Source organism: Tursiops truncatus, chromosome 15 (genome assembly GCF_011762595.2).
Source record: "Tursiops truncatus isolate mTurTru1 chromosome 15, mTurTru1.mat.Y, whole genome shotgun sequence".
NCBI lineage: Eukaryota > Metazoa > Chordata > Mammalia > Artiodactyla > Delphinidae > Tursiops > Tursiops truncatus.
Window position 1 is genome coordinate 57,111,378 of NC_047048.1, and position 24,265 is coordinate 57,135,642.

General features: G+C 42.8%; 1 protein-coding gene across 7 annotated transcripts in view; it reads right to left on the reverse strand.

The window, feature by feature from the left end:
- PTPRA (protein tyrosine phosphatase receptor type A) overlaps positions 1-24,265 on the reverse strand; it is a 185,206-nt gene that overhangs the window by 34,774 nt on the left and 126,167 nt on the right. For 6 of the 7 annotated variants that reach the window (XM_033840627.2, XM_019950704.3, XM_019950705.2 and 3 more), the window contains 3 exons: positions 14,283-14,367; positions 13,018-13,091; positions 12,668-12,804 (listed from right to left, as the gene is read on the reverse strand). In XM_033840627.2, the coding sequence (XP_033696518.1) occupies positions 12,668-12,804; positions 13,018-13,091; positions 14,283-14,367 (296 nt within the window). Of the gene's footprint in view, positions 1-3,971; positions 4,066-12,667; positions 12,805-13,017; positions 13,092-14,282; positions 14,368-24,265 lie in introns of those variants that run through there. The other variant, XM_019950709.2, reaches the window with a different exon arrangement.

The window sequence follows — 24,265 nt, forward strand, 5'->3', positions numbered from 1 at the left end:
CTTGCACCTAATACAGAGAGTGCACCTCTCTTCTAAATAGCTTCTAAGCTCCTTAGAGTTTGAATGCCCAGAGGGCAGAATGCCTTTCCTGTTACTGTAAGCACAGCATGCTCTTTATATGATTACTATGTGGTTAGGAGCATGTTACAATGCTGGGTCAAAATGGACCACCCCAGTATATGGGACTGGGGACACAACTGAAAGGATGGGCCATTTATCCCCATGCTGACCACCATGCAAAGCTGGAGATGTATCTCAGAGTAAACCACACAGGAGGGGTCTGGATGGTCAGTTGAGTTAGGAGCCTGACAAGGGGGTATGGCAGCCCAGCCTCTAGCATCATGTGGTAAGGAAGCAAGGACAGGTGAGTGGGTGAGAGGGCATTCACATGGATGCAGCAGTTAGGAAGCAGAGGACTTGGATGAGGTAACACTGAATCTGCAGCAGTTTTGGAGCAAATGTAAATCAGCTAGCACTGGGAGGTATGTGGGTAAGTATAAATGGTTTGACATGAGATAGTCTGGATTGTATGAACTTGAGCAAATCGGCCAAAGTTTCCCATAAAATTGGGAAAATAATACCTGCTACATAAGGAGTAAATAAGATAATCTCATGTTTGGCATAGAATAAGCATTCAATAAATTCGTTTTATAGGAGTAGGAAGCTAAACTTTATTATTTGAATTGTTTTCTTCTGTGTTCTATATATTCAAAACTAAGAAAGCAAAAAGAGAAATAGTTTAAAATTACAACCTAGACAACCTTCCTGATAAGTGATTTGGAAATATGTCTTAAAGCTTTAAAAATATTCATACCCTTTGACCTAGGAAATCTGGATTCTAGCCTAAATAAATAAAAATCTCTATGTTCAAATTATTTACTTCATCATTATTTAGAATGACCCCAAACTGAAAACAACCTTAGTATTCAGCAGTAGGAGAACAGTTAAGTAAATTATGGTTCATGTATTACTTTTCATTCATTCCTTCAACAAACATATAATGTGTACCTATTAGGTACCGAGTTAGGTACAGAGCAAACAGTGGTGAATCAAATCATATACACAGTTCTTGCTCTCATGAACAATGCAAACTTGTGGGTGAAAGACAGATATTAAATAAATAAAACAAGTAAATATAAAATTACATACCATGATAAATGCAATGAGAGAACAGGTTATTAGAGAAAGTATCAGAAAGCCCAAGGAATACCCCAATACAGATTAAGGGTAGGTCTCTATGAGGAAGGATGAGTATGGAAAAGAGTATTCCAGGCAAAGAACAGCATGTATGATGACCCAGAGGCAGGAGAAGGCTTGGTTTGTGTGAGGAAATAAAGTGTCAGTGAGGGTGTTATGTATAAAATGTTGCTGGTGGAGATGGCAAGAGGAAGTGGGAGGAGATGAGTTTTTTGACAAGGTTGATCACATATTTCTACATAGGTCCTTGAATAGGAAGTTTGAATTTTACTTTAAGTGCACGAGGAAACCATTCAAGGTTTTTATAAACTGCAATCCACTTTACCTGTTAAAGAATCACTCCGGCTGCTACATGGAAAATGGGCTGGGAGGAAGGCAAGTACAGAATGTGGAAAGATGATGGTACAAGGAAATAGATGCCTTTGAGATATATTATGAAGTCAGAATGACTAGATTTAGAGATGGAATGGACAAAAGTTGGGGAGAGAAAGAGACAGGAATGAAGGATGACTCTCAGGTTTCTAGCTTGGATAAAAATAATAAAAAAGATTAAGTAAAGGAAATGCCAGCCTAAAAGGAACCAATTTCGCCAGAAAGAAACAAGAGTTTTAAGAAGGAGCAAATATACTTCCTAGGAACCAGCAAGATAGTGGTAGGAGAAATTAAAGTGAAATACCCCAAGATAACCGGAGTCAAGGTCTCATAGTCCATCTACCTTCACTTATTCAAGAGATTTTCTTTTCAGAGTTAAAACCCTGGAGGTTCTGCCTGTTATTTTACTAAGAAAGCCAATTTCTTTAGACCCACTGCTGTCAATACATAAAGGGGAAAAAGGAGTTTCCTGGACCGGAAGATTGGAATTTCCCAGTTCACCCACAGTTTGCCTTCTCTTCACCCAGATAGGCTAGATTTCCACCTTGATGCAGGGCAGGATGAGATACAAGTTTTTAAAAGCCCTCAAGACTAATCCTGAGGCATTACTTTTCCTCTACATCCCTTGTCTAAAATGATGTAGAACAGATGTAGTGATAACAAGATTCTTGAAAATAGTCCTCAGGGTCAGTAATGACAATGACCACATCTCAAAGTCCTGTCAGCACCCCTAGCTCCCCCAGTCATGATGAAGAAAAATTAGGTCTCCAGGTAGGCTGAGGCTCCTAAAAGGAAAGTTAGGAAGAAACAGGAGTCACTGTTTGACAAGAGAAAATAAAAGATTTGCTTTAGAGAACACTGTACTAGATGCAAAATATCAGATTAAAGAGCTTAGGTCAAGGATGAAAACAAGGGGAATCCTACTTTTAGCTTCTACTCTGAAAAACCCAGCCTTGAGAGCTGGGCAGAAGCAGCTGAACCAGAAGGCTCTAAGATGTTAAATTCTCCACAAACAGTAGGTGGCATCAAAGACCACTTCATCCCTTGCTTAGGCCTTTACTGGAAGCAAGACTGTCATTTTTTAAAAAGTGTCAGCTAAAAAAATTTTTTTTCAATTTTTACAATTATTTTTTTAAAAAGTAAGTTCTTATAAGTTTAACCCGTAAGTTCTCTTTGGGCCCTTCCTCATCATGTCCTTTTCCCTCTCCTCTCACAAGTAAACTTGGAATTTTGTATTTATTATCCCCTTATTTGTATCCATATATTCTGTATCCTTAAAAAAATATATTTTTATTGTTCAGTCTATTTTTTGATAAAAATGCAATGATAAATGGTGACTTGCTTTTGTTGCCCAACATTATGTTCTGAAGATTCCACTCAGGTTGTTCCATGTAGCCAAAGTTCATTCATTTTAACTACTTTGTAGTCCTCCATTTTTAGACCATACCAACATTTATTTATCCATTCTACTACTGGTGAATATTTGGGTTGTTTACAGTTAACCGTCCCGCTTTGAGCACTAACTGTATGTGTTTCCTCATGCACATTTGCAAGAGTTTCAGGTATGACTATCTTTAACCTTACCAGATGAGGCCAAATTGTTTTTCATAGTAGCTGTACCAATTTACACTCCCACCAGCAATGTAAAGTATTCCAGTTATTCCGTATCCTTGTCAACATTTGCTACGGTCAGACTTTAAATGTATCAAATGTAGGTTTAATTTGTATTTCTCTGATTATTAATGAGGTTCACCATCATGTCATAGTTTACTGGTCAACAGGGTTTCCTCTTCTGTGAAGAACCTAGTTGAGTGTTTCCCCATCTTTCTACTGGATTATTTATCTTCTTACTACTTTGTAAAAGTTCTTTATGTGTTCTGGAAACTCATTCTTTATCAGTTATAAGTGTTACAAGTATTTTTTACCAAGTTTTTGGCCTGCCCCTTCATTTTCTTTATAGTATTTATTTATGAACAGAAGTTTTGCATTTTAATGTAGTCAAGTTGATCAATCTTTCCCTTTATAAACATTTTAAGTCTTAAGAACACCTTCTTATGTGAGATCATCGTATATTTTCCTACATTATTGTCTCTACATTTTTTCCTTTAAATTTCAGTGTTTACATCAACTGGGACTGATTTTTGGTATGAGACAGGAATTCAATTTCATTTATTCCCATGGGGTTACCCAATTGTCTGAGCTCTATTTATTGTAAAGACCATCTTCTACCCCAGCAAAACTACAACAGCATTTGTCACAAATAGGTTTCCCTTTACATATGAATCTGCTTCTGGGTTCTCTATTTTATTCCGCTGGTCAATCTATTCCACTGCCAATACAAAACTGTCTTAATTACTAAACTTTATAATGACTCTTTATACTGGTAAGGCGGGTCTCCTCACCTTGTTCTTCTTCTTCAGGAATGTCTTGGCTATTCTTGAATCTTTTCTCCTCCATATTAATTTTAGAATCAGCTTGTCAAGTTCCACAAAAAACCTGTTGGGATTTTTATTGGAATTGCATTGAATCTATATATCAGTTTGGGGAGAATTGACAACTTTACAATACTGAGCCTTCTAATCCATTGATCCTATTTCTTTCACTAATTTAGGTTTTTTTCTTTAATGTTTTCAACCATTTTTATAATTTTCTCCAAAGAGTTTGTAAATATTTTACTAAATTTATTCCTAGGTACTTCACATTTTGGATGCTATTGTAAATGGCATCTTTTAAAAATTATTAGATTTTCTGATTGTGGCTTATAAACAGAAAATGCATTCATTTTTATGCTGTTTTTGTATTTATCAACCCTGTTAAAATAACATTAATTCTAATAATTTATTTGATGAGTCTTTGGATTTCTCTGGGACAATAATCTCCTCTGTGAAAAAAACTGATTTTTGTCTCTTCCTTTCCAATCCGTAATACCTTTCGTTTCTTTTCTTGCCTTACTGTGTTAACGTCTCCAGTATAGTACTGAATCTCATCCACTTTAAAGTTTGAATCCCCTTCCAAATACTTTGGCCACAGTCACCAGTGCCTGAACACTCTGCTGTGATGGGGAGCCTACTACTTTCCAAGGCAGTTCCCCTGATCTTGGAACAGTTCTGTTTAGAAGGACTTAAAACCCAGATACACAATTTGTTTTCCCCTTGTACTGACTAGTGTAAAACCCAGGAGGTCAGCTGGTACCTTCTCTGCCCCTTGGAAATCCTGAACTCCCAATTCCCTGGACTGTTGAATTCTAAAGCCCTTGACATAGGTACTGATAATTCCCATAGGCCTTTGGCTCTGATATATTTATTTGGAGACAACTCATCAATGCAGAGACTATTCTGCCTCTGATTCACTCAGATGCCACACAGTTCTGTCACCAAATTACACATAAATGCTTCTTTACCTGGAAATCCAAGAATTAAGCTGTCTCTACTGAAGATGCAGGGTCCTGCGTGGGTTAAGGGGTTTCACATTTCACAATTCACAGATTATGACCGCCTCACAGCCTCTAGTTCTTTCCCTAGCTGTCTCCTATCCCCTTCATCTCAGAAGCTAACTAAAGTCTATTTATTTATTTATTAAACCTTAAACATGTTTTAGGGACCTCAATAAGTGGCTTTTCAAAGTGTTTCTTTTAAACAAATTCAGTGCTTCCTTCTGAGACAAATGCTGGTCAGTAAAATGTTCCAGCTTATAACTTTAGGACAAAAGTTCCATTACCCACAACTTTCAACCAGTGGGGTTTCATAGAAATGTTACACACTCCCCATTTAGTCTGTCAGATATCCGAAAACAGCTGTCATTTCCTATGCTTATTGTTTCTTCAGCTGTTCACCCCCACAGTCCAGTTTTTCCTCCAAAACAACTTCCCATTTAATGATATTCCTTTTCACAGAGACCTGACCACAAGACTCTTGGCACAGTTCAAGCTGGGGACACCAACTCTATTCTATATGCCATCTATACATTAAAGCATAATGGATACTACGCTAAAGCTAATAAGCTTGAATAGCTTTGTTTACTATATTAAAAAAACTTTTAAAAGTTTTTTTCTCTTCTTCTTTTTGGCTGCACTGCGAGGCACGCAGATCTCAGCTCCCCAAACAGGGATCAAACCTGCACCCCCTGCAGTGGAAGCATGGAGTGTTAACCACTGGACCACCAGGGAAGCCCCTTTTAAGTTTTTAATGTCTGCTTTTAAAAATGTTATTTAAAAATATGCTTGTTGTAAAAGAAAGTCAAATAATTCAGTAGAAAGTGGAAGTTCCCTATCATGTCTCTCCTGTCTTCTACCCGTCCTTGTAGGCAACCACTGCTCAGTTCACAGTATTCCTCCAGACTTAAAAAAAAAAAAAAAAAAAAAGGCATTAACACACTCAAATGCAGACATACATAGATTTTTTTTAAAAAAGGGGATTATACCATGTAAAGTCCCCTGGAATATGTTTTTTCCCATATTTTTCTATGTCAACACATTTATTTTAATGACAGTACAGAATTTCATAATAGATGCAAGAAATTATTTAGCCATTCTGCTATTTGATAGATAAATATTTCCACTTTATTTTCTTTGCTATTATAAGTAATGCTACAATGAACATCCTTGTACAAATATATATTTTGTTTTCTGATAGAGTCCCATAAGTTAGGTCAGAGAGCATAAGCATTTAAAATTTGGTTGATACTGCCAAATCATCCTTCCAATGCTGTATCAATTTAAACTTCCCCTACCTGTGTGTAAGAGTTTCTTTATCCCCATACCCCTGCCCATACTTGATATCAATCTTATAAAATTTTAAAATCTAACAGGCCCAAAATAATGGTTAGTTTTAATCTGGATATCCGGATTACTAAATATAGTTGAGCTTCTTTTCCTATGATTATAGACCATTTGTTTTTCACCTCTGAACTGCCAATTTTTCTCCTGCAATGTTTACTTTTTTCTCACAGGTTTGGAGAAGCTCTATATATTATGGAAAATTCTCTGTCTACCTGTGGCAAATAGTTTCTCCCAGTTGGCCACTTCCTTATGGTGTTATTTTTCAGAGATGCTTAACATCTTAATATATTTATTATCTTTCAATCTATTCTATTCTAGCTTCTGAATCTTGTGTTTTGCTTAGAAAGGCCTTCCTCACCCCATGATTACAAGAATATTATTCTATGATAGTGGACACAAATTAGTGTATTTGTCCTATGTGTTAACTCTCCTCTTTCCTGCCAGGGCTGACCGATGCAAGCACAGTCACACCTGACCTACATTTGCTACCAACTAGTTCTCTTTTCCAGGATTTTGAAACCCAGGAAGAAGCAGAGGCTTCCCTAGAGGGCCCAGACCCACCAGAATAGGACCTGCTCTGTCCAAAGGCTGGTAGTCTATCTCATCTTTTGATTCTGCCAGCTTCCCCACTTCTTTGCTTGAGTTGACTTCTCTTGTTTTTAAGTAAAAGACCTTAACTCACTTAGCAGTTAGTAACAGAGAGTGGGGTTGTAGATGAGATACTGATGGGGAAAATACGGGTGATGTGAACCTGATTACCGAGTTCAGATGAAGGCAAAGGAACTGTCAACCAACTTGCATTATGGGAAAGCGCAAGCCACTCATACCTCACAACTGTAAAACAGTTACTTCATATTGGCTTGCAATCACCTGGGACATGCTCTAGCTGATGGTAAAGGAGTTGGGGGAGGGGGAGTGCCAATTAAAAGGACATGAGAAATGCTGAAACCAAGGAATAGGATTATTTCTGACAATTTTAGATAGTAAAACAAGAAGAAGCCCAGCTCCAAAATCAAATACTTATCTCCAAAGACAGCACAAAATTCAGGGCCCTTCTATGACTGTGCTATATGTATTTTGCTGAACCAAAAGTTAAAGTTTCAGAATTTTGCTGGTTGTTAAATGTTAATGCCAATGGAATTCACATCTTTCCTTGGCTGGTCATGTGAAAGACACGGCTTTAAAGTGAGATAATTGAAATGATGCAGAAAGGAAACAGAGGAGTTGGGGAAAGCCAACTTCTAAAAATCTCTATTGTGCTCTCTACTGCATCCTGCTTTCATGATGAAAACTGCCTCAAAACCCAGCTCTCATTGCTCATGGATAATCAGGATGCAAGCATAACACGATCTGGAGGGTAAAATACATAAAGAAGGTAGAAAAGCAAAGAACTAACACCCAGAAGAAACTGCAGGAATTCACTGAGTTGGATCACCAAAAACCATAGGAATAGCTGTTGATATACATTTTGAGGATGTTAGACCAAGGAGGGGTCTAATTCTAATTTTTGAATACGGCTAGATTTCTAGTTATGGTACGGTTATCTGAACTTCTGCAGTTAGTGTAACCGCTCAGGAAACTGGCCACGGTTCTAATGGTGGGGTGGGGTGGGGTGGCCAGTAGGAACCTGGACGGAATGCTGGGTTCAGCTAGGTAACAAAGAAAAGCCAGAAAGCCCTTGGCACAAAGTAGAGGAAATCAGTGTTACAGGGGATCCAACAGCCTCAACCTTCTCACTGACACCTTCATCATGTCCTTGATGCATGCCTCACTAGAGGGTGTACATGGGTGAGGAAAGCACCCGCATCTTTTAGAAGAAGGAACTGACTTCAAAAAGGGATTCTTGATCTTAGTGGGAAGAAAAAAGCCTCAGAGGCCACAGTTCACCAGGGCTCAGACTTCTCTGAGGTGGATAATTTGTTGTGAAGCTCCCAATAATGGAAATGGGAGGCAGCCAGCTCAGGTCAGTTGAGGGGGCCTGACTAGACTCTCATGCTAGAGAAGGGCTCCTTCTCATCCAACTCTCAGGCCTGAGTCAGTTCACAGACCTAGAACCCTTCAATGATGGGCACATGTAAGAAAGAACACTGCCACAGCACATCAACACTCCTATACCATGAACCTTTCTCCTCATTTTCCCTTAAGAATCTGCAGGCATTTACCACGGTAACCACTGGGTAAAGGCAAATACATCTTTTGGGGTCTACTGGGTTCTGGCCTTCAGATACCTAATTCCTGGGAACCCAGAATGCTATAATTTCATGCTAGTTTGAATGGAGCCTTTGTAGCCCAGGAGATGGAAGGATTTTTGGCTTGAAGTGGTCTCATGTTAGGAGCTACCTATTTTCCCAATGTATGGCTGGAATGGAATTCTACAGCAACGAGTAGGAATAACCACATTGGTCCCCTAACCCTTTGGATAGATACCATTCCAGTAGCTAGAGCAAATGCAAGCTGCTGGAGCAGTCATCTCCCTTTACCAAAAGGCTAGGTCCCTAGATGAGTCACAGAGCTCCTAAGTGCTACAGGAGACTTAAAAGTTGTGGGATAATGATGAGATAATCCATTTAGATGTGTGAGTTTAGTGATGGCATGAAGCAAGTGCTCAATAACTACTAATATTAGCTATTCTGATGCTTCCTATTACTCTCCATGCAAGTTACCAAACAGATAAGCTGACAGTTTTTAAGAATGTCAGTATAATGTCATACATGAACCATGTGGAGCTGCAGATTTGCAGTTGCTTTTCCAGATGTTATATTTCCTACAGATTAATATAACCCGTGGTACCTGGAATTTTGCTATTAATGAGGCAAGTACGCTTATTTTTTCCTTTATGATGCACAAGGACTACATGAAGCAGTTTCCCTTTCTCATGGCAGGAGCAGCTTCAGTGATAAATCATCTTGACCTCTCTCTGCTGTGAACTGGTTCATTGGGATTTTGTCTCACTGTTTCACAGGACATCACCCTCACAACTATATAGTGGCCTGCCACCTTGGCCAAGTTTTCTGAAAGGCAAAAGCCAGCAGCACGTCAGGATATCCCCTCCAACGTAAAGGGTAAGTTGCCACTCCTTGCCCCCACGCCCTCCCCACCGCCCACTTCAAAGAGGAGGAGTGATGCTTGCTGGGTCATTATGGATTTTGGAGACAGCATGCGTATACCACATGCTGGTGTCCTATTCTGACTCATTTATTGAGTGATCTGAAAAGAGAAGGCTCTCTAGCTGATCCAGGCCATAGAGAAATTAGCTCTGGTAGATTCTACGGGGCCCTAAGTGTCTGTGGTTCAGGCTGAGCAGGAGAATCATGATGAAAAACCTTAGGATTTGGGGACAAGACCATGATCCTGTCAGCAAGATTATGTTCCTAGCTTAGCACTGGAGTCTGGTAGAGACTGTAAGCCTGACCATGGGACACTAGATATCCATATGACGTCAACTGCCCATCATAAACTAAGTATTATGTGATTCAATAAGCTATAAATTGGGACATGTCCAGAATTCAGCTGAAACTGATGTGTACAGAACGCGTGCCACACACCCACTCCTTCAATAGATTCCTCTAACTTCCTGATGATATTAACAGTTGACTAAAGGAGAAAGAAGTCCAGCCTAGTGTACAAATGGCTCTGTGAGACATGCTAGCTTATTCTGGAAGCAGATTGCTATGGGATAATCTACTTAAGGTATGGCTCTGAATGAGTATAAAAGAGAAATCCGTCTGGTGAACAGAACTTCAAGCAAGGTATCACACCATCCACTTCACTGGATGTTAGGATCTAAGCTGATCCCTAAGTAGTAGATAACTGGGACAAAAAAGACAGAAAATATTTATGCTCCATGTGTATGCTCACTGAATGGCACTCACTGCAAGAACCCAGGAGATGTTGGTCGGCCCTTTCCCTCACCACCCCAGTGCTGGCCCAATGAGCCCATGAACATAGTGGCCATGATACCACGGCAATTGATTGTCACAATACCTATCTGAATTTGCCTACCATGCCTCTTAGGAACACCACCCCTATCCAGGTATTCACTGGAATGCCTTATCATGGGATCTCAGGGAATCACCTCTAAACAAAGAACTCATTTCACAGAAAAAAGTACAGCCACCAGGTCACATACCCATCACCACCCATCACCCAGAAGTAGCCTGCATCCTATTTAAAAAACAGCAGAGTGCCTACTGGAGACCTAGCTATAGTGTTGAGGCTGAGGTGCTATCCTGTGGGATGAGGTGAATGTTCATAATCAATAATGAGCATTAAATGGTGTTTTTCTAACAGCCAGAAAAAAGAGTCCAAGTTATTACCTTAACTCTTGCCTGGTAAATGGTCTTCTGCTTCACCTCTTGCTTCCCTCCCATCTATTCTCCACATTGTAGCTAGTGATTTTCTCAGAGTACAAATCTGACCACATCACTCTCCACTCCCCCAAGCCCTTCAGAGGCGGAGCAGATATGAGTGGTAACCCACCCACCCAATAAACATTCCTCCTTGCTACTAGAGCTCCCATTCTGTGGGTTAACCGCCTATCCTCTACATGACACTGGAATAATCTGGATTGGTCTCAGCCAGTTGCAGTAAGGCTATTTCTCCCTTGCTTATGACTAGTTTAAGAAGGAATATGTGACCAGGGAAGTCTCCAGAAGCTTTTGGGAAAGTTTTCCTCACGAATAAAAGGAGACATACAGGAAGAAACAGTCATTCTCTTCCCACTGGACCTTGTTTACCCCCATGTGGTGCCTAGAACTGGGACAGCCATTATTTTGGGGGGGGGGGTCACGCTGCATGGCTTATGGGATCTTAGTACCCCAACCAGGGATTGAACCCGGGTCCTCAGCAGTGAAAGCACGAAGTCCTAACCACTGGACCGCCAGGGAATTCCCTGGGCAGTCATTTTGGCAACATGAGGAAAGCCAGCCTAAGAGACAGGACTGACACATGGCTGAGTGGAAAGATATGAAGGAGACAGAGTTTAACAATGCCCAAGTTGATGAATTAGCCAACTCTGGAACTGTTCCTGTGTCCTTAAATCCATTCCCCTTTCCCTAATCATTACCACTTTACATCAATCTATCAGCGACTCTGGTCTTAACTGCTGCAGCCCCTAACTGTATTTCCTGCTTCTATCCTGGTCTCCCCATGGGCTATTCTCTAACCAGTAGTCTGAGTCATTTTTTCCAAATTACAAATCTGGTTGGTCTGTGGCTTCCCACTTCTCTCATGACGTTCTACAAGATCTACGGTCTGGTCCAGTCTTCTACATTTTCATCTCTTACTACTCCCTTAAGTCTCTGCCCTTCAGCCACTCACAGTCCTTCATTATTTTTTGAATGTGCCCTTCCCTCACCCACCCTCACTACTGACAGATTGTTCCTGATATTCCCAGTACCTGGAATGTTCCCCATCCCCCCTTCCCCAATGCCCTTGCCTATGATTAGGTCTCAATTAAAATATCATTTTTAAAGGAAGTTCTGAACTGGTGGACTGGAATAATCAACTGGTAGATTCACAAACATGTTCTGCTTCCTTGAGAGAGTAATAAAACATGCAACTGTAAATACTACCGAAGATGAGGCCTGCACTCTGCAGTCTGCCATGGTCCTCATTTTCCACAATGACCTATTCCTAATGTCTACTTAAGATACCCTGTGACCCCTGGCTCTAGACTCTAAAAGGCCACCTCTTTCATTTTTTTTTTTTTTTTCGGTACGCGGGCCTCTCACTGTTGTGGCCTCTCCCGTTGAGGAGCACAGGCTCCAGACACGCAGGCTCAGCGGCCATGGCTCACGGGCCCAGCCGCTCCGCGGCATGTGGGATCTTCCCGGACGGGGGCACGAACCCACGAACCCACGTCCCCTGCATCGGCAGGCGGACTCTCAACCACTGCACCACCAGGGAAGCCCAAGGCCACCTCTTAATATAGGTTCCTATGCCTCTGCACCAGTTCTTCATGTTCTATATTGCTGTTTGAACTTACACAGCAAGTTCCCTGAGTGTAGGGACTAGATCTGCTTTTGCTCCCCAGCAAATCCCTGGCACCTTGCACATATCAGATGCTTGATAAGTATTTATTAAACAAAAGTAACAGATGCAATGATGAATGAATGGATAGATGGGTAGAAGAGGGAGGTATGGCAAATCTTTTTGCATTTCCTATCCATGGTCACATAGGAAAGGAGTCAGATGAAACTGGTAAAAAATTTCTCACCTCTTAACCCATTAGAAACCTGTTTTCTACCCCATGATTCAAAAGGTTTGACCTTAGGTCTGCCTTCCTCCCTGCTGACACACCAGCCTCAGCAAAGAACTCACGTTGAATTCCTCTCTGAAGAGCTTATTGTCATCAGCCATTCTCCGGTTAATCTCCTCTTCCAGCTTGTCCACGGGCAGGGGTGGATACTTCCTGTTGGTGCTTGGGGACCTGGCCAGAAGTGGTACGCTCTGGGGTTCTGCAGTGCATAAGGGGGAAGGTTGGTCAGGTGCCCTGGGGACACAGCCCTTCTCTGGAGACTAAATTAGGGGTTCTATCTCATTGGTCAGGCATCCAAAAACTAGGGCTGCTTTCAAGTCTCTTTTTTCCTTTCCTTTCAGATGGGGAAACTCCTATTTTCTTGATTTTTCTTCTCTGTGAAGGTTCCCCATGTAATTTAGGGGTGTCTTACCCACATCCTCAGTGCGGCCATTGGATAAGCGGAATGAATTGGAGTGGCTCCCAGCTTGCTTGTATTTCTTAAACCTAATGAGAAAATGTTCATAGTGAAACACTAAGCACAGAGTCAGGAGAGACCAATCATTGGCTTTGTAGCTCCACTTACTGATTCAGCCTTTTAAAATATCCTTTACCAAAAAACAGGCTCTTTTAGAGACAGGTTCTGCACACACGGAAGCAGCTCCAGTGGTGACTGAGCACCTCATTGTGCTCTTGCTCACCCTCAGCACACTAGAATCCAACCCAGAGAACCCCACAGTATGTTCTGGCTTGAATGGCTCCTCTGTGCAGCTCCAGTTCCAGGATTAGCTGCAGATCATAGCCACACCAGGTGGAAGTAGGATGCGTGGGTAGAATACAGTGGGGGGAGATAAGAGTATCAAACAAAAATCCTGGTACTTCCCTGGTGTAACCAGGGAGAAGCCCAGAGCTTCAGACTGGGTTGGCACAGGTCTGGCCACAAGTCTCCTGCAGAAAGGTGGAGACACACAACAAACTGTAGGGGTGTACAAGGTTTCCCTCTCTTTATCCCTGCAGAAGAAGAGAGGGAGCCCAGAGTAGCTTAAGCCAAAAATAAGGGTAGAGTTAAACCCAATTAGTCAGGGTGGAGACTTCAGCAGGAGGAGAACAAATGCACCTTCTTTTTCCCTCCCTTGCGTTTCCCTTCCTGGCTTTGGTACCTGTTTGAAGAGTAATACCTACAAGACCCTGGAAGAAAGTCAGAAAGAGAAACTCTGTAGCTCACATGGTTCAGTTCAGCATGCCTGAGTCAGGGGCCCTAGAAGGGTTTGGGGACAAAGCCCCAACTAGAAATAAAGTAGGCCTTTACTGAACACATAATCTTCACTGGGGTGCTTTCAGGGGTTGTTTCAATAGGGCTAGATCTGAAGATCTTAAAGCGCCTATTAGTAACAACAGACTGTGACTTCTTCCCTCAACCTCTAAACCACGGTCCTGGATTTTAGGGTGAACTGGAGTTGAGGGACTGGACTTGGGACAGATGGAAGCAAAGGAGAGGGGCTAGGTGTTAAGGAAGACTATGTAAAACTTTAAAACATTTCTAAGCAGAATTTTAATCTTAGGAGTGCTACCATGAGTCATTCCCCTCTATCCCATTCACTGTCTTTATCCTACTGTCTTCTGGACTGTGTGGGCTTATTGAGACCCTGGGGTATTGAAACAGAGTCCAAGAGAATGCAGAAGCATTAGCACGCTCACCTTAACATGTACAAAACTATGATAATAAACACGATCACTAGCAGAGAGGACAGGGCCACCATCACTGCAATAATTGGCGTCTCATCTGAAATCAAGAGAACAAAACATGTTATTATCATTGTATGTAATGGAGGGCTCAAGTTGGCTGCTCAGGGAAACACCCAAATGAGGAAGAAGGGCTCCTCCAAATGCTTATGTAGATGGCTGGGCATGGAGAGGGAGAGAGGGAGAGAAGGAGGGGGGAGGGGGGGGAGAGGGAGAGGGAGAGGGAGGGAGAGACAGAGGGGGAGAGAGAGAGAGAGAGAGAGAGAGAGAGAGAGAGAGAGAGAGAGAGAGAGAGAGAGAGAGAGAGGGAGGGAGAGGGAGGGAGGGAGAAAAGAGACACCTTCCACTGCCAGCCCAGGGCTATTGGGTGAAGAGGAGGGTACAGTAGGGTAAGAGCCCAGGGTGACATGCCCACCCCATCTCTGACTTATCATACATATGTTTATTTTGTGTCTCCCTGCATTACAATGAAAGCTCTTTGAAGGTAGAGACTGTTTCTTTCATTGCTATAGAGCCTAAAACAAAATCAGTGCTCAGCACATAAGAAATACTCAAATATTTCATAGAGTATTCATCATTCCTAATTGCAAGCTGGGTATGCAGGGCCAACAATGTACTTTCTCCCAGGCTCAGTGCGCTCCATCTAGAGGAAGATGGGAGAGAAAGGAAAAATGACAATTTTCCTATCATAAATCCAAATGGTTTCCTGGCACAGAGAATACTGTTCCTGATTAAAGCAAGGACACATTATTAGATCCTTAAGTACCCAGTGTCAAAAAACGCTGGGTACTCTTTTCTCCCTCTTTCCACAGCTACCTTTTACCGGGACCCCAACTACAGTGACATCTGGCTTGGAGATACAGCAACTCTGCCCTCCATTCCATAGGGCCTGGGTTCCTTTCCACCCGACACTGAACCTCATGGCAGCTGACCAGGTGCCACCTCATCCTCTTCCTGCACTCTCAAGCCCCCATCACGAACTACACAACCAGCCTGAATTTGTAACTATCTTCTCCTTTTTCCATCTTTCCTAGCAGCACCACTTTTCATCTTCTTTAGCAGATCCCCCCATGTAAAGGTCAATCCTGTCACATATGTCCTGTATTACATCTATTACTGTCACCTCAAAGACCTGTCTTCCTGACCTCATTTACCCTCCTCCAACCACAAACAGCCAGCCCCATGTCTCTCTTCACAGTTAACTTCTCACAACGGTTGTCTTATTTAACAGTTGTTTTCTCCAACCCCTTACCTTTGGGTACTCCTTAATCTATTTTGCTCTGACTCCTACCCTCAGTGAGCCATTTAAATTGCTCATCAAGGACACCAACAAATGGTATATTGTCAAATCCAATGGAAACATTCCCATCCTCATCTAATTCAACTTCTTAGCAGCATTCATTCAAAAAATATTTATGGGGACTTTCCTGTTGGCACAGAGGTTGAGAATCCGCCTGCTGGTACAGGGGACATGGGTTCGATCTCTGGTCCGGGAAGATCCCACATGCCTCAGAGCGACTAGGCCCGTGTGCCACAACTACTGAGTCTGTGCTCTAGAGCCCGCGAGCCACAACTATTGAGCTCACGCACCACAACTACTGAAGCCCGCGTGCCTAGAGCCTGTGCTCTGCAACAAGAGCAGCCCCCGCAACTAGAGAAAGCCCATGCGCAGCAATGGAGACCCAATGCAGCCAAAAATAAATAAATTTACAAAAAAATTTATGGGGCTTCCCTGGTGGTGCAGTGGTTGAGAGTCCGCCTGCCGATGCAGGGGACACGGGTTCGTGCCCCAGTCTGGGAAGATCCCACATGCCGCAGAGCGGCTGGGCCCGTGAGCCATGGCCGCTGAGCCTGCGCGTCCGGAGCCTCTGCTCCGCAATGAGAGAGGCCACAACAGTGAGAGGCCTGTGAACCGCAAAAAAAAAAAAAAAAAAAATTTACGGACCAGCAACTGTATGCCAGGCACTGTTCCAGACACTGGGAATAGAGAATTGATTAAACAGACAAGCGACAGACAGCTGACATTCTGGGGGAAGTGGGAGAAAACTGTTCATAAACAATTTCAGACAGGGGCAAGACATATGAAGAAAAGAAGGGTAAAGGGATAGAGAGTGATGGGTTTTGGGGAGGGGGAATTGGTTGGCTATGTTAGAGTAGTTTGGGAAGGTCTGAAGTGGTTATACTGAGCCATTACTTAGAGTGGTCTAAATAATGTGAATAAGTGAACCACAAAAAGATCTGTGCAAAGAGCTTTCTAGGCACAGGGAACAGCAAAGCATAAGAGCCCTCAGGAATTTGGTGGGTTCAAGAAATAGCACAAAGACCAGTTTTCATACAAGATGTGGCTGGAGATGTGGGCAGAAGCCAGAAGACTTAGGGCTTTGCAGGCCATGGTAATGAGTGTGGATTTAGTTCTGAATGTGATGAGAAACACTATGTGACTGGAAGGGTTTGAATAGGAGAGAGATATAAATGGATTTACATTCTTTTAAAAGATCAGCTAGTTAAACTGACTCATAAGCAGCAGTCATGAGGTAGGAGGTAATCCAGCAGAATGTGATGTCATGCAAGCCAAGAAGAGAATTTTTCAAGAAGGAGGGAGTAGTCAACTCAATCAAATACTCAATCAACAGATTCAGTAGGATGAAAACAGAGATGTGAAATTGGATTTGACAAGAGGGCAGTTATTGGTGATCTTCTCAAGAGTGGTTTCAGTTAAGCAGCTGTTGAGGAAGACCAAATGAAGTGAAATAAAGATGGAAAGAAGAGACAGTGAGATACTGACCCCTTATTTGAGGTGAGGACTTTTATCGTAAAGAGATTCAGAGAAAAGCAGCAGCTGGAGGGAGAAGTGGGGTAGAAAGTTTGTTTTTAAAGAGATGGGAGATATTATACAATGCTTCTTTGTTGATGGCAATTTTCAAACATACCCTGGTATGTGGATCTCATACTAAAATGAGCATTCAAACGGGCTGACTACGCCCTCCTCTCTTTTTAAAAAATTTATTTATTTTTGGCTGCGTTGGGTCTTCGCTGGTGCGCGCAGGCCTTCTCTAGCTGCGGCGAGCGGGGGCTACTCTTCGTTGCAGTGCATGGGCTTCTCATTGCTGTGGCTTCTCTTGTTGTAAAGCACGGGCTTTAGGTGCACGGGCTTCAGCAGCTGTGGCAGGCGGGCTCAGCAGTTGTGGCTCGCGGGCTCTAGAGCGCAGGCTCACTAGTTGTGGCAGACGGGCTTAGCTGCTCCGCAGCATGTGGGATCTTCCTGGACCAGGTCTCGAACCCATGTCCCCTGCACTGGCAGGCAGATTCTTAACCACTGCACCACCAGGGAAGTCCCTCCCTCCTCTTTGAAGAACTTTCCTCTCTTGGTTTCTACAACAAAGCACTCTTCTGATTTTATGTCTTGTCTCCTTCAAATTATTTTCCCTTGTCAGTTGTTGCTCTTCTAACACAGATCTCTAAATGTCTGATTTCCTCAGGGCTCTGTTCTTGGCGCTCTTCTCTATATGCTATCTAGTCGATCAGATCAGGCTGGAAGCTCAAGTGATATGCTAGCAATTCCCACATTTGCACTGCTTGGTCAGACCTCTCTTCGAACTCTTCTGAAACTATAATGTCACCTCTACTTTAAATTTCACAGGCAATGCAAACTTCCTGGGTCTAAAAAAATTTCCCTCACCGGTGATTCAGTAGCTAGTACTGCCACCCATCCACCCTGTTGCTCAAGCAAGAAATGTGGAAATCCCCTTAGTTTCTTCCCCATGCTTAGCTTCTATATCCAACCCAGCTGCAAGTAATGTTGTAGCACTAAAACCAACACCTCAAATTTGTCTGCCTTTTTTCTACTCTGTTGCCATCACTCTAGTCTAAATCTCTGTCCTCTCTCAACTGAATCACGGTAAGCTGCTATCCCCTGCCAGTCCATTTTCCAGAAAGCAGGGAGAGTGATCTCGAAGAAAGCAAATCAGATCACGTTCCCCTCTTATGTAAAAACCTTTCAATGGTTTCCCAAGCCTTTAGAATGAAATCTAATATCCTTACCCTGGCCAATAACAACCTCCCCCATTTAGCCCCTGCTTTCTCTATCTCCTCCCACTCTTTCCTTGCTCACTGAACTTGAGCCACTGGCATCCTTCCATGCCGGGTTCACTCTTTCCTTGGGCCTTTGAACATGTTATTCCTTCTGCTGTATATAGCCTCCCTCTGTTCTTTGCCTGGCTAACTCCTAGTCATCCAGTTCTCATTTCAAGTGTTACTTTTACCAGAGAGGTCTTTTCTGACTTAACATTAAATTAGGTAAGCCTTAGTTTCCTTATTTGTAAAATCAGTTATTCTAAAGATTAAATGAGATCATCCATGTAAAGCTCTTGGCACAGTAACTTGCACACATTATGTACACAGTCAGTGTTAGCTATTATTGTTTTTTATTAGTCTCACAGAGCACTCTGTTATTTCTCTTGATAATACCCTCACACTTCGTAATTATATATTTATTTGAGTATAGCTGATTATGAGTGTCCTTCCTTTACACCATAAATTCCACAAAGGCAAGGATTATATACCTGCTTTGCTTCTCACCATATACCTAACACCTAGCACAGAATTTCACACACAGTGGGCACTAAACAAATACTGGATGGACTACACTGAGCGAATGAATAAAATAATTAATGATTTATCACTAAATATGTCTTTGTTCAATGCCACTCACAGAGGGCTGTATACCAGGTATTAAAAGAAGGTAATTAGGGCTTCCCTGGTGGCGCAGTGGTTGAGAGTCCGCCTGCCGATGCAGGGGACATGGGTTCGTGCCCCGGTCTGGGAGGATTCCGCATGCCGCGGAGCGGCTGGGCCCGTGAGCCACGGCCGCTGGGCCTATGTGTCTGGAGCCTGTGCTCCACAACGGGAGAGGCCACAGCAGTGAGAGGCCTGTGTACCGAAGGAAAAAAAAAAAAGAAGGTAATTGGAGACATCTGGCTCAAGACAGGGGGCTGAATCCATAATTTTATTTCTTTCTCTTCCCAAAAGGACACTGAAATGATAGAAGAAACATAAAAATACGAATGAAATAAAAATTGCATCTGGGGCTTCCCTGGTGGCACGGTGGTTAAGAATCCACCTGCCAATGCAGGGGACACAGGTTCGAGCCTGGTCTGGGAAGATCCCACATGTCGTGGAGCAACTAAGCCTGTGCACCACAACTAGTGAGTCTGCGCTCTAGAGCCCACGAGCCACAACTACTGAGCCCACGTGCCACAGCTATTGAAGCCCGTGCACCTAGAGCCTATGCTCCACAACAAAAGAAGCCACTGCACCACAATGAAGAGTAGCCCCTGCTTGCTGCAACTAGAGAAAGCCCTCATGCAGCAATGAAGACCCAATGTAGCCAAAAATAAAGAAATTTATTAAAAAAGAAAAAAATCTTAAAAAAAAAAGCACATCTGGAAGGCAGCAAAGAGTGGCATCAGCAGACCAGAAACTTTGAGGGATTTGTGGACAACAAAGCAGATGGGATTGGACTGCTGAAGAGATCAATCACAGCTGAAGAGCCTCCAAGTTAAAAGGTAAGTACTAGTTCCATCAATCTGAGCCTAGAAACACCTCAAGTTCAGCGTCAAACCAGGACTGGGGATGAAAGTAGGTCTTGGGGTAGTAGGGTATTTAACCAAAGGCTTGCCAACGCAGTCCGTACACCCACAGGATGAGCAACAAGCTGTGGTGTCTCATCTGGGCTCAGTTTGAAAAACAGCATTCTATACAGAGTGGGGGTGTGCTGATGGCTTCTTTACTAAAAAATATATATAAAAAATATAAGCTGCATATACATTTTTTAACTTGTTATTATGGAAAACTTTCAAACTTACACAGGAGTAAAAGAACACTACAGTAAATCCCTATGCACTGACCATTTCACTTTGACAATATTACCAGATGCCAGTGTTTTCATCTATACCAGGGTTGGGTTTCTCAGCCACACACTAATAACATTTTGGGATAGGTAATTCTCTGCTGTGGGGGGCTCTCGTGTGCACTGTAGGATGTTTAACATCATCTCTGGTCTCTAGCTACTAGATGCCAGTAGCAAACCCTTAACTGTGATGACCAAAATCACCTTCAGACATTGCCAAATGTCTTCTTGGGGGGGGAATCACCCTGAGCTGAGAACCACTGGATTATATTAAGGCAAATCTGAGACATATCATTTCAACTGTATTTACTTCAGTATGTGGCACTAAGAGATAAGGATTCTTAACATAATCACAATACCTTTACCTTATTTAAAAAGCAACACTGTAGCCCCTGCTACCGGCAACTAGAGAAAGCCCCTGTGCAGCAACAAAGACCCAACAGCTGCCCCCCACCCCAAAAAAAGCAACACTAATTCCTTGATATAATCTAATATTCTAATATTCAGTTACTGTTTAAGTATTCCTGATAGTCTCATAAATGCTTGTTTTGCTTTGGTTAAAATTGGCATCCAGAGAGGATGCTCATGACTGCCACACTAGGTCCACAGAGGGTTTCCTGGGTGGGCCCTAAAGACAGAGGAAGAACAAGAGTGGTACCTGAGGTAATTCTAGGCCACAAGACACGAAGGAGGGGAAAAGAAAGGCAGTTCCGCCTAGAGGATAACTGTGTCCAACTTCCTAAACAATGACTGAACCCCTAGTTTAGGATATGTTCCTGTTTGTCTTCCTGAAGGGACACCTACTGTGAGTACATTCCAATCAACTCAGTGCTCCAGAGCAAAGCTCAACCAGAGCCCTACAGGAGACCTTCACAAATACCAACGACAGCAGAGGCAGTATAAGAAATAGAATAAATCTTTAAAAATATACTGCAATTTATGCAAGAGGACCCTGCATCGATTAAAAAAAAAAGCCACTATAAAATGAGGAGCAATCTCATACCTATCAGGAAAAAAAAAGTCCCAGAAAATAACAGATGCTGGCCAGGATGTGGAGAAATTGGAACCCTGTGCACTGTTGGTGGAAATGTAAAATGGTGTAGCTGCTGTGGAAAACAGTATGGCGGTTCCACAAAAAATTAAAAATAGAATTATCATATGATCCAGCAATTCCACTTCTGGGTATATGCCCAAAAGAATATCCATTTTCATAACTAAACATGGGTTTAGTCACAACAGCTAAAATGCAGAAGCAACCAAATGTCCTTTGACAGATGCATGGATAAGCAAAATGTGGTATACGTGTACAATGAAATATTTTTAGTCTTAAAAAGGAAGGAAACATATGCTACAATATAAGGATGAACCTTGAAGACAATATACTAAGTGAATAAGCCAGTCACAAAAAGACAAACACTGTATGATTCCATTTATATGAGGTACCCAGAGCAGTGAAATTCACAGAAAGTTTAAGGTATATAGTATGATGATCTGACTTACATACATCATGAAATGATTATCAAAATAAATTTAGTGAACATCGGTGATCTGATACAGATACAAAATTAAATAGAAAAATTTTTTCTCTTGTGATGATAACTCTTACGATTTACTCTTAACAACTTTCGTATTTAACATACAGCAGTGTTAATTATGTTTATCATGTTGTTCATTACATCCCTAGTACTTATTTATCTTATAACTGGAGGTTTGTATCTTCTGACTGCCTTTATCCAATTCCCCCTACTGCTACCCCCTGCCTCTGGTGACCATAAATCTGATCTCTTTCTCTATGAGTTGGTTGGTTGGTTGGTTGGTCGGAAAAACATTTTAACTCTCCCAAGCTTTCAGGCCAGAAGAGTCCTCTATCATAAAAGTCAGATTTTACCTCTTGACATCTGAATTACACCCATGTTCTTAATACAGTTAAAGACAATACAGATAGTAAAGATGTTCCCAGGCCTGTGTGAGGGAAGGAGACTCAGATCTATTAATAAAGTAGGAGAGAATTTACAGCTCCCTGTGTCAAATCTCAGACTTGGAGACAGGCTCAGAATCCAGTCACCCTCCTGGGGCTCCTCCCAAAATGGATGGACTCATCATATCATTGTGCTTAGCCTTGTCCTGATCTGGGCCCTCTGGAGATGTGGCCTTGCATGATGCAGGCAAGGCAGGAACAGTGGTCCATTCCCTGCCACTCCCACCCCTACGCCCCACTCCCCAACCACCCATTCTACCAGAAGTTCACTCCCTAGACTCAGACCAGAGGACAGCATTTTAAAAATACTAAAATGGTGTTCTGGGACAAGACCTGTCTATTTGCTTATATTCCCTTTCCAAGAAAACAAAGGGTCATGTTATTTTAAGGGCTCACATGTAGACAGGTGAATCACTCAAGGACTTAAGACACACGTTGGTCAACCGCAAAAATACTCAGTGAAGGGACTTCCTTGGTGGCACAGTGGTTAAGAATCCGCCTGCTGGGGCTTCCCTGGTGGCGCAGTGGTTGAGAGTCCGCCTGCCGATGCACGGGACATGGGTTCATGCCCCGGTCTGGGCTAGGCCCGTGAGCCATGGCCGCTGAGCCTGCGCGTCCAGAGCCTGTGCTCCGCAACGGGAGAGGCCACAACAGTGAGAGGCCCGCATACTGCAAAAAAATAAAAATAAAAAAAATAAAGAATCCGCCTGCCAATGCAGGGGACATGGATTCCATCCCTGGTCCAGGAAGATCCCACATGCCACGGAGCAACTAAGCCCATGCACCACAACTACTAAAGCTCACATGCCCTAGAGCCCACACACCGCAACTACTGAGCCCATGCGCCGCAACTACTGAAGCCCGCATGCTCTAGGGCCTGTGTGCCACAACTACTGAGCCCGTGTGCTGCAACTACTGAAGCCCGTGCACCTAGAGCCCATGCTCTGCAACAAGAGAAGCCACCGCAATGAGAAGCCCGCACACCGCAACGGCTGCTTGTCGCAACTAGAGAAAGCCCGCGCATAGCAATGAAGACCCAGTGCAGCCAAAAAAAAAAAAAAAAAAAAAAATCAGTGAAGTAAAAGCCATACTCCTCTAGCCTCACTTCCTAAGGCCCATTTTTTTTGTCGTCTTCACACTTTTTGGTAGAAATATTTATCAACACTCAAAGGCAAAGTTGTTTTAAGTGCTTCTTATAGGTTGTTAAGTGCTCTAAAAACAGCAAAAGTCATCAAAAGTTGCCTCAAGTGCCCAAACATCTGGGATGAACCCAATCACTGTTGTCTTGGGCCAAATTACCATTTGGAAACCTTAATTTCTATTGCCCATCCATCTTCCCTAGGGCCTCTGGAGTTATCTTTCTAAAACAAATATCTGACCATGTCACTTCCTTCCTTAACATCACCAGGAGACACCCTGAGCTCAATGTACTGCTGTTGAGGCTACCTCTGACCACTTCCCACTTCATGCACGTCAACCATGCACAGCTCCTCAAACACATGACTGGCTCTTTCACGTCTCCTTGCTTTTACCCTGTCTCGTGCATCCTCATTTTCCTTATATATATATATATATATATATATATATTTTTTTTTTTTTTTTTGCGGTATGCGGGCCTCTTACTGTTGTGGCCTCTCCCATTGAGGAGCACAGGCTCCGGACGCGCAGGCTCAGCGGCCATGGCTCACGGGCCTAGCCGCTCCACGGCATGTGGGATCTTCCCGGACTGGGGCACGAACCCGTGTCCCCTGCATCGGCAGGCGGACTCTCAACCACTGCGCCACCAGGGAAGCCCCCTCAGTTACTATATTAAACTGCCCAAAATTCACCTTCATGCCTCCTTCCCACTCCCCAGGTATAGTGAGCCTTTTAAGCTCCCCTCATAGCACTTTGTATGGTATATATCCAATAGCATGTAGTTGAGTGGGCTGATTCTTGGTGTTCACACGTTTCTTCCATCAGACAGGGAACTTTTTTTTTTCTTTCTAGAATCCTCAGCACCTCATAGGTGCTGAATGAATATATTATTAAAGGTGCTTAGGGAAAGCCATC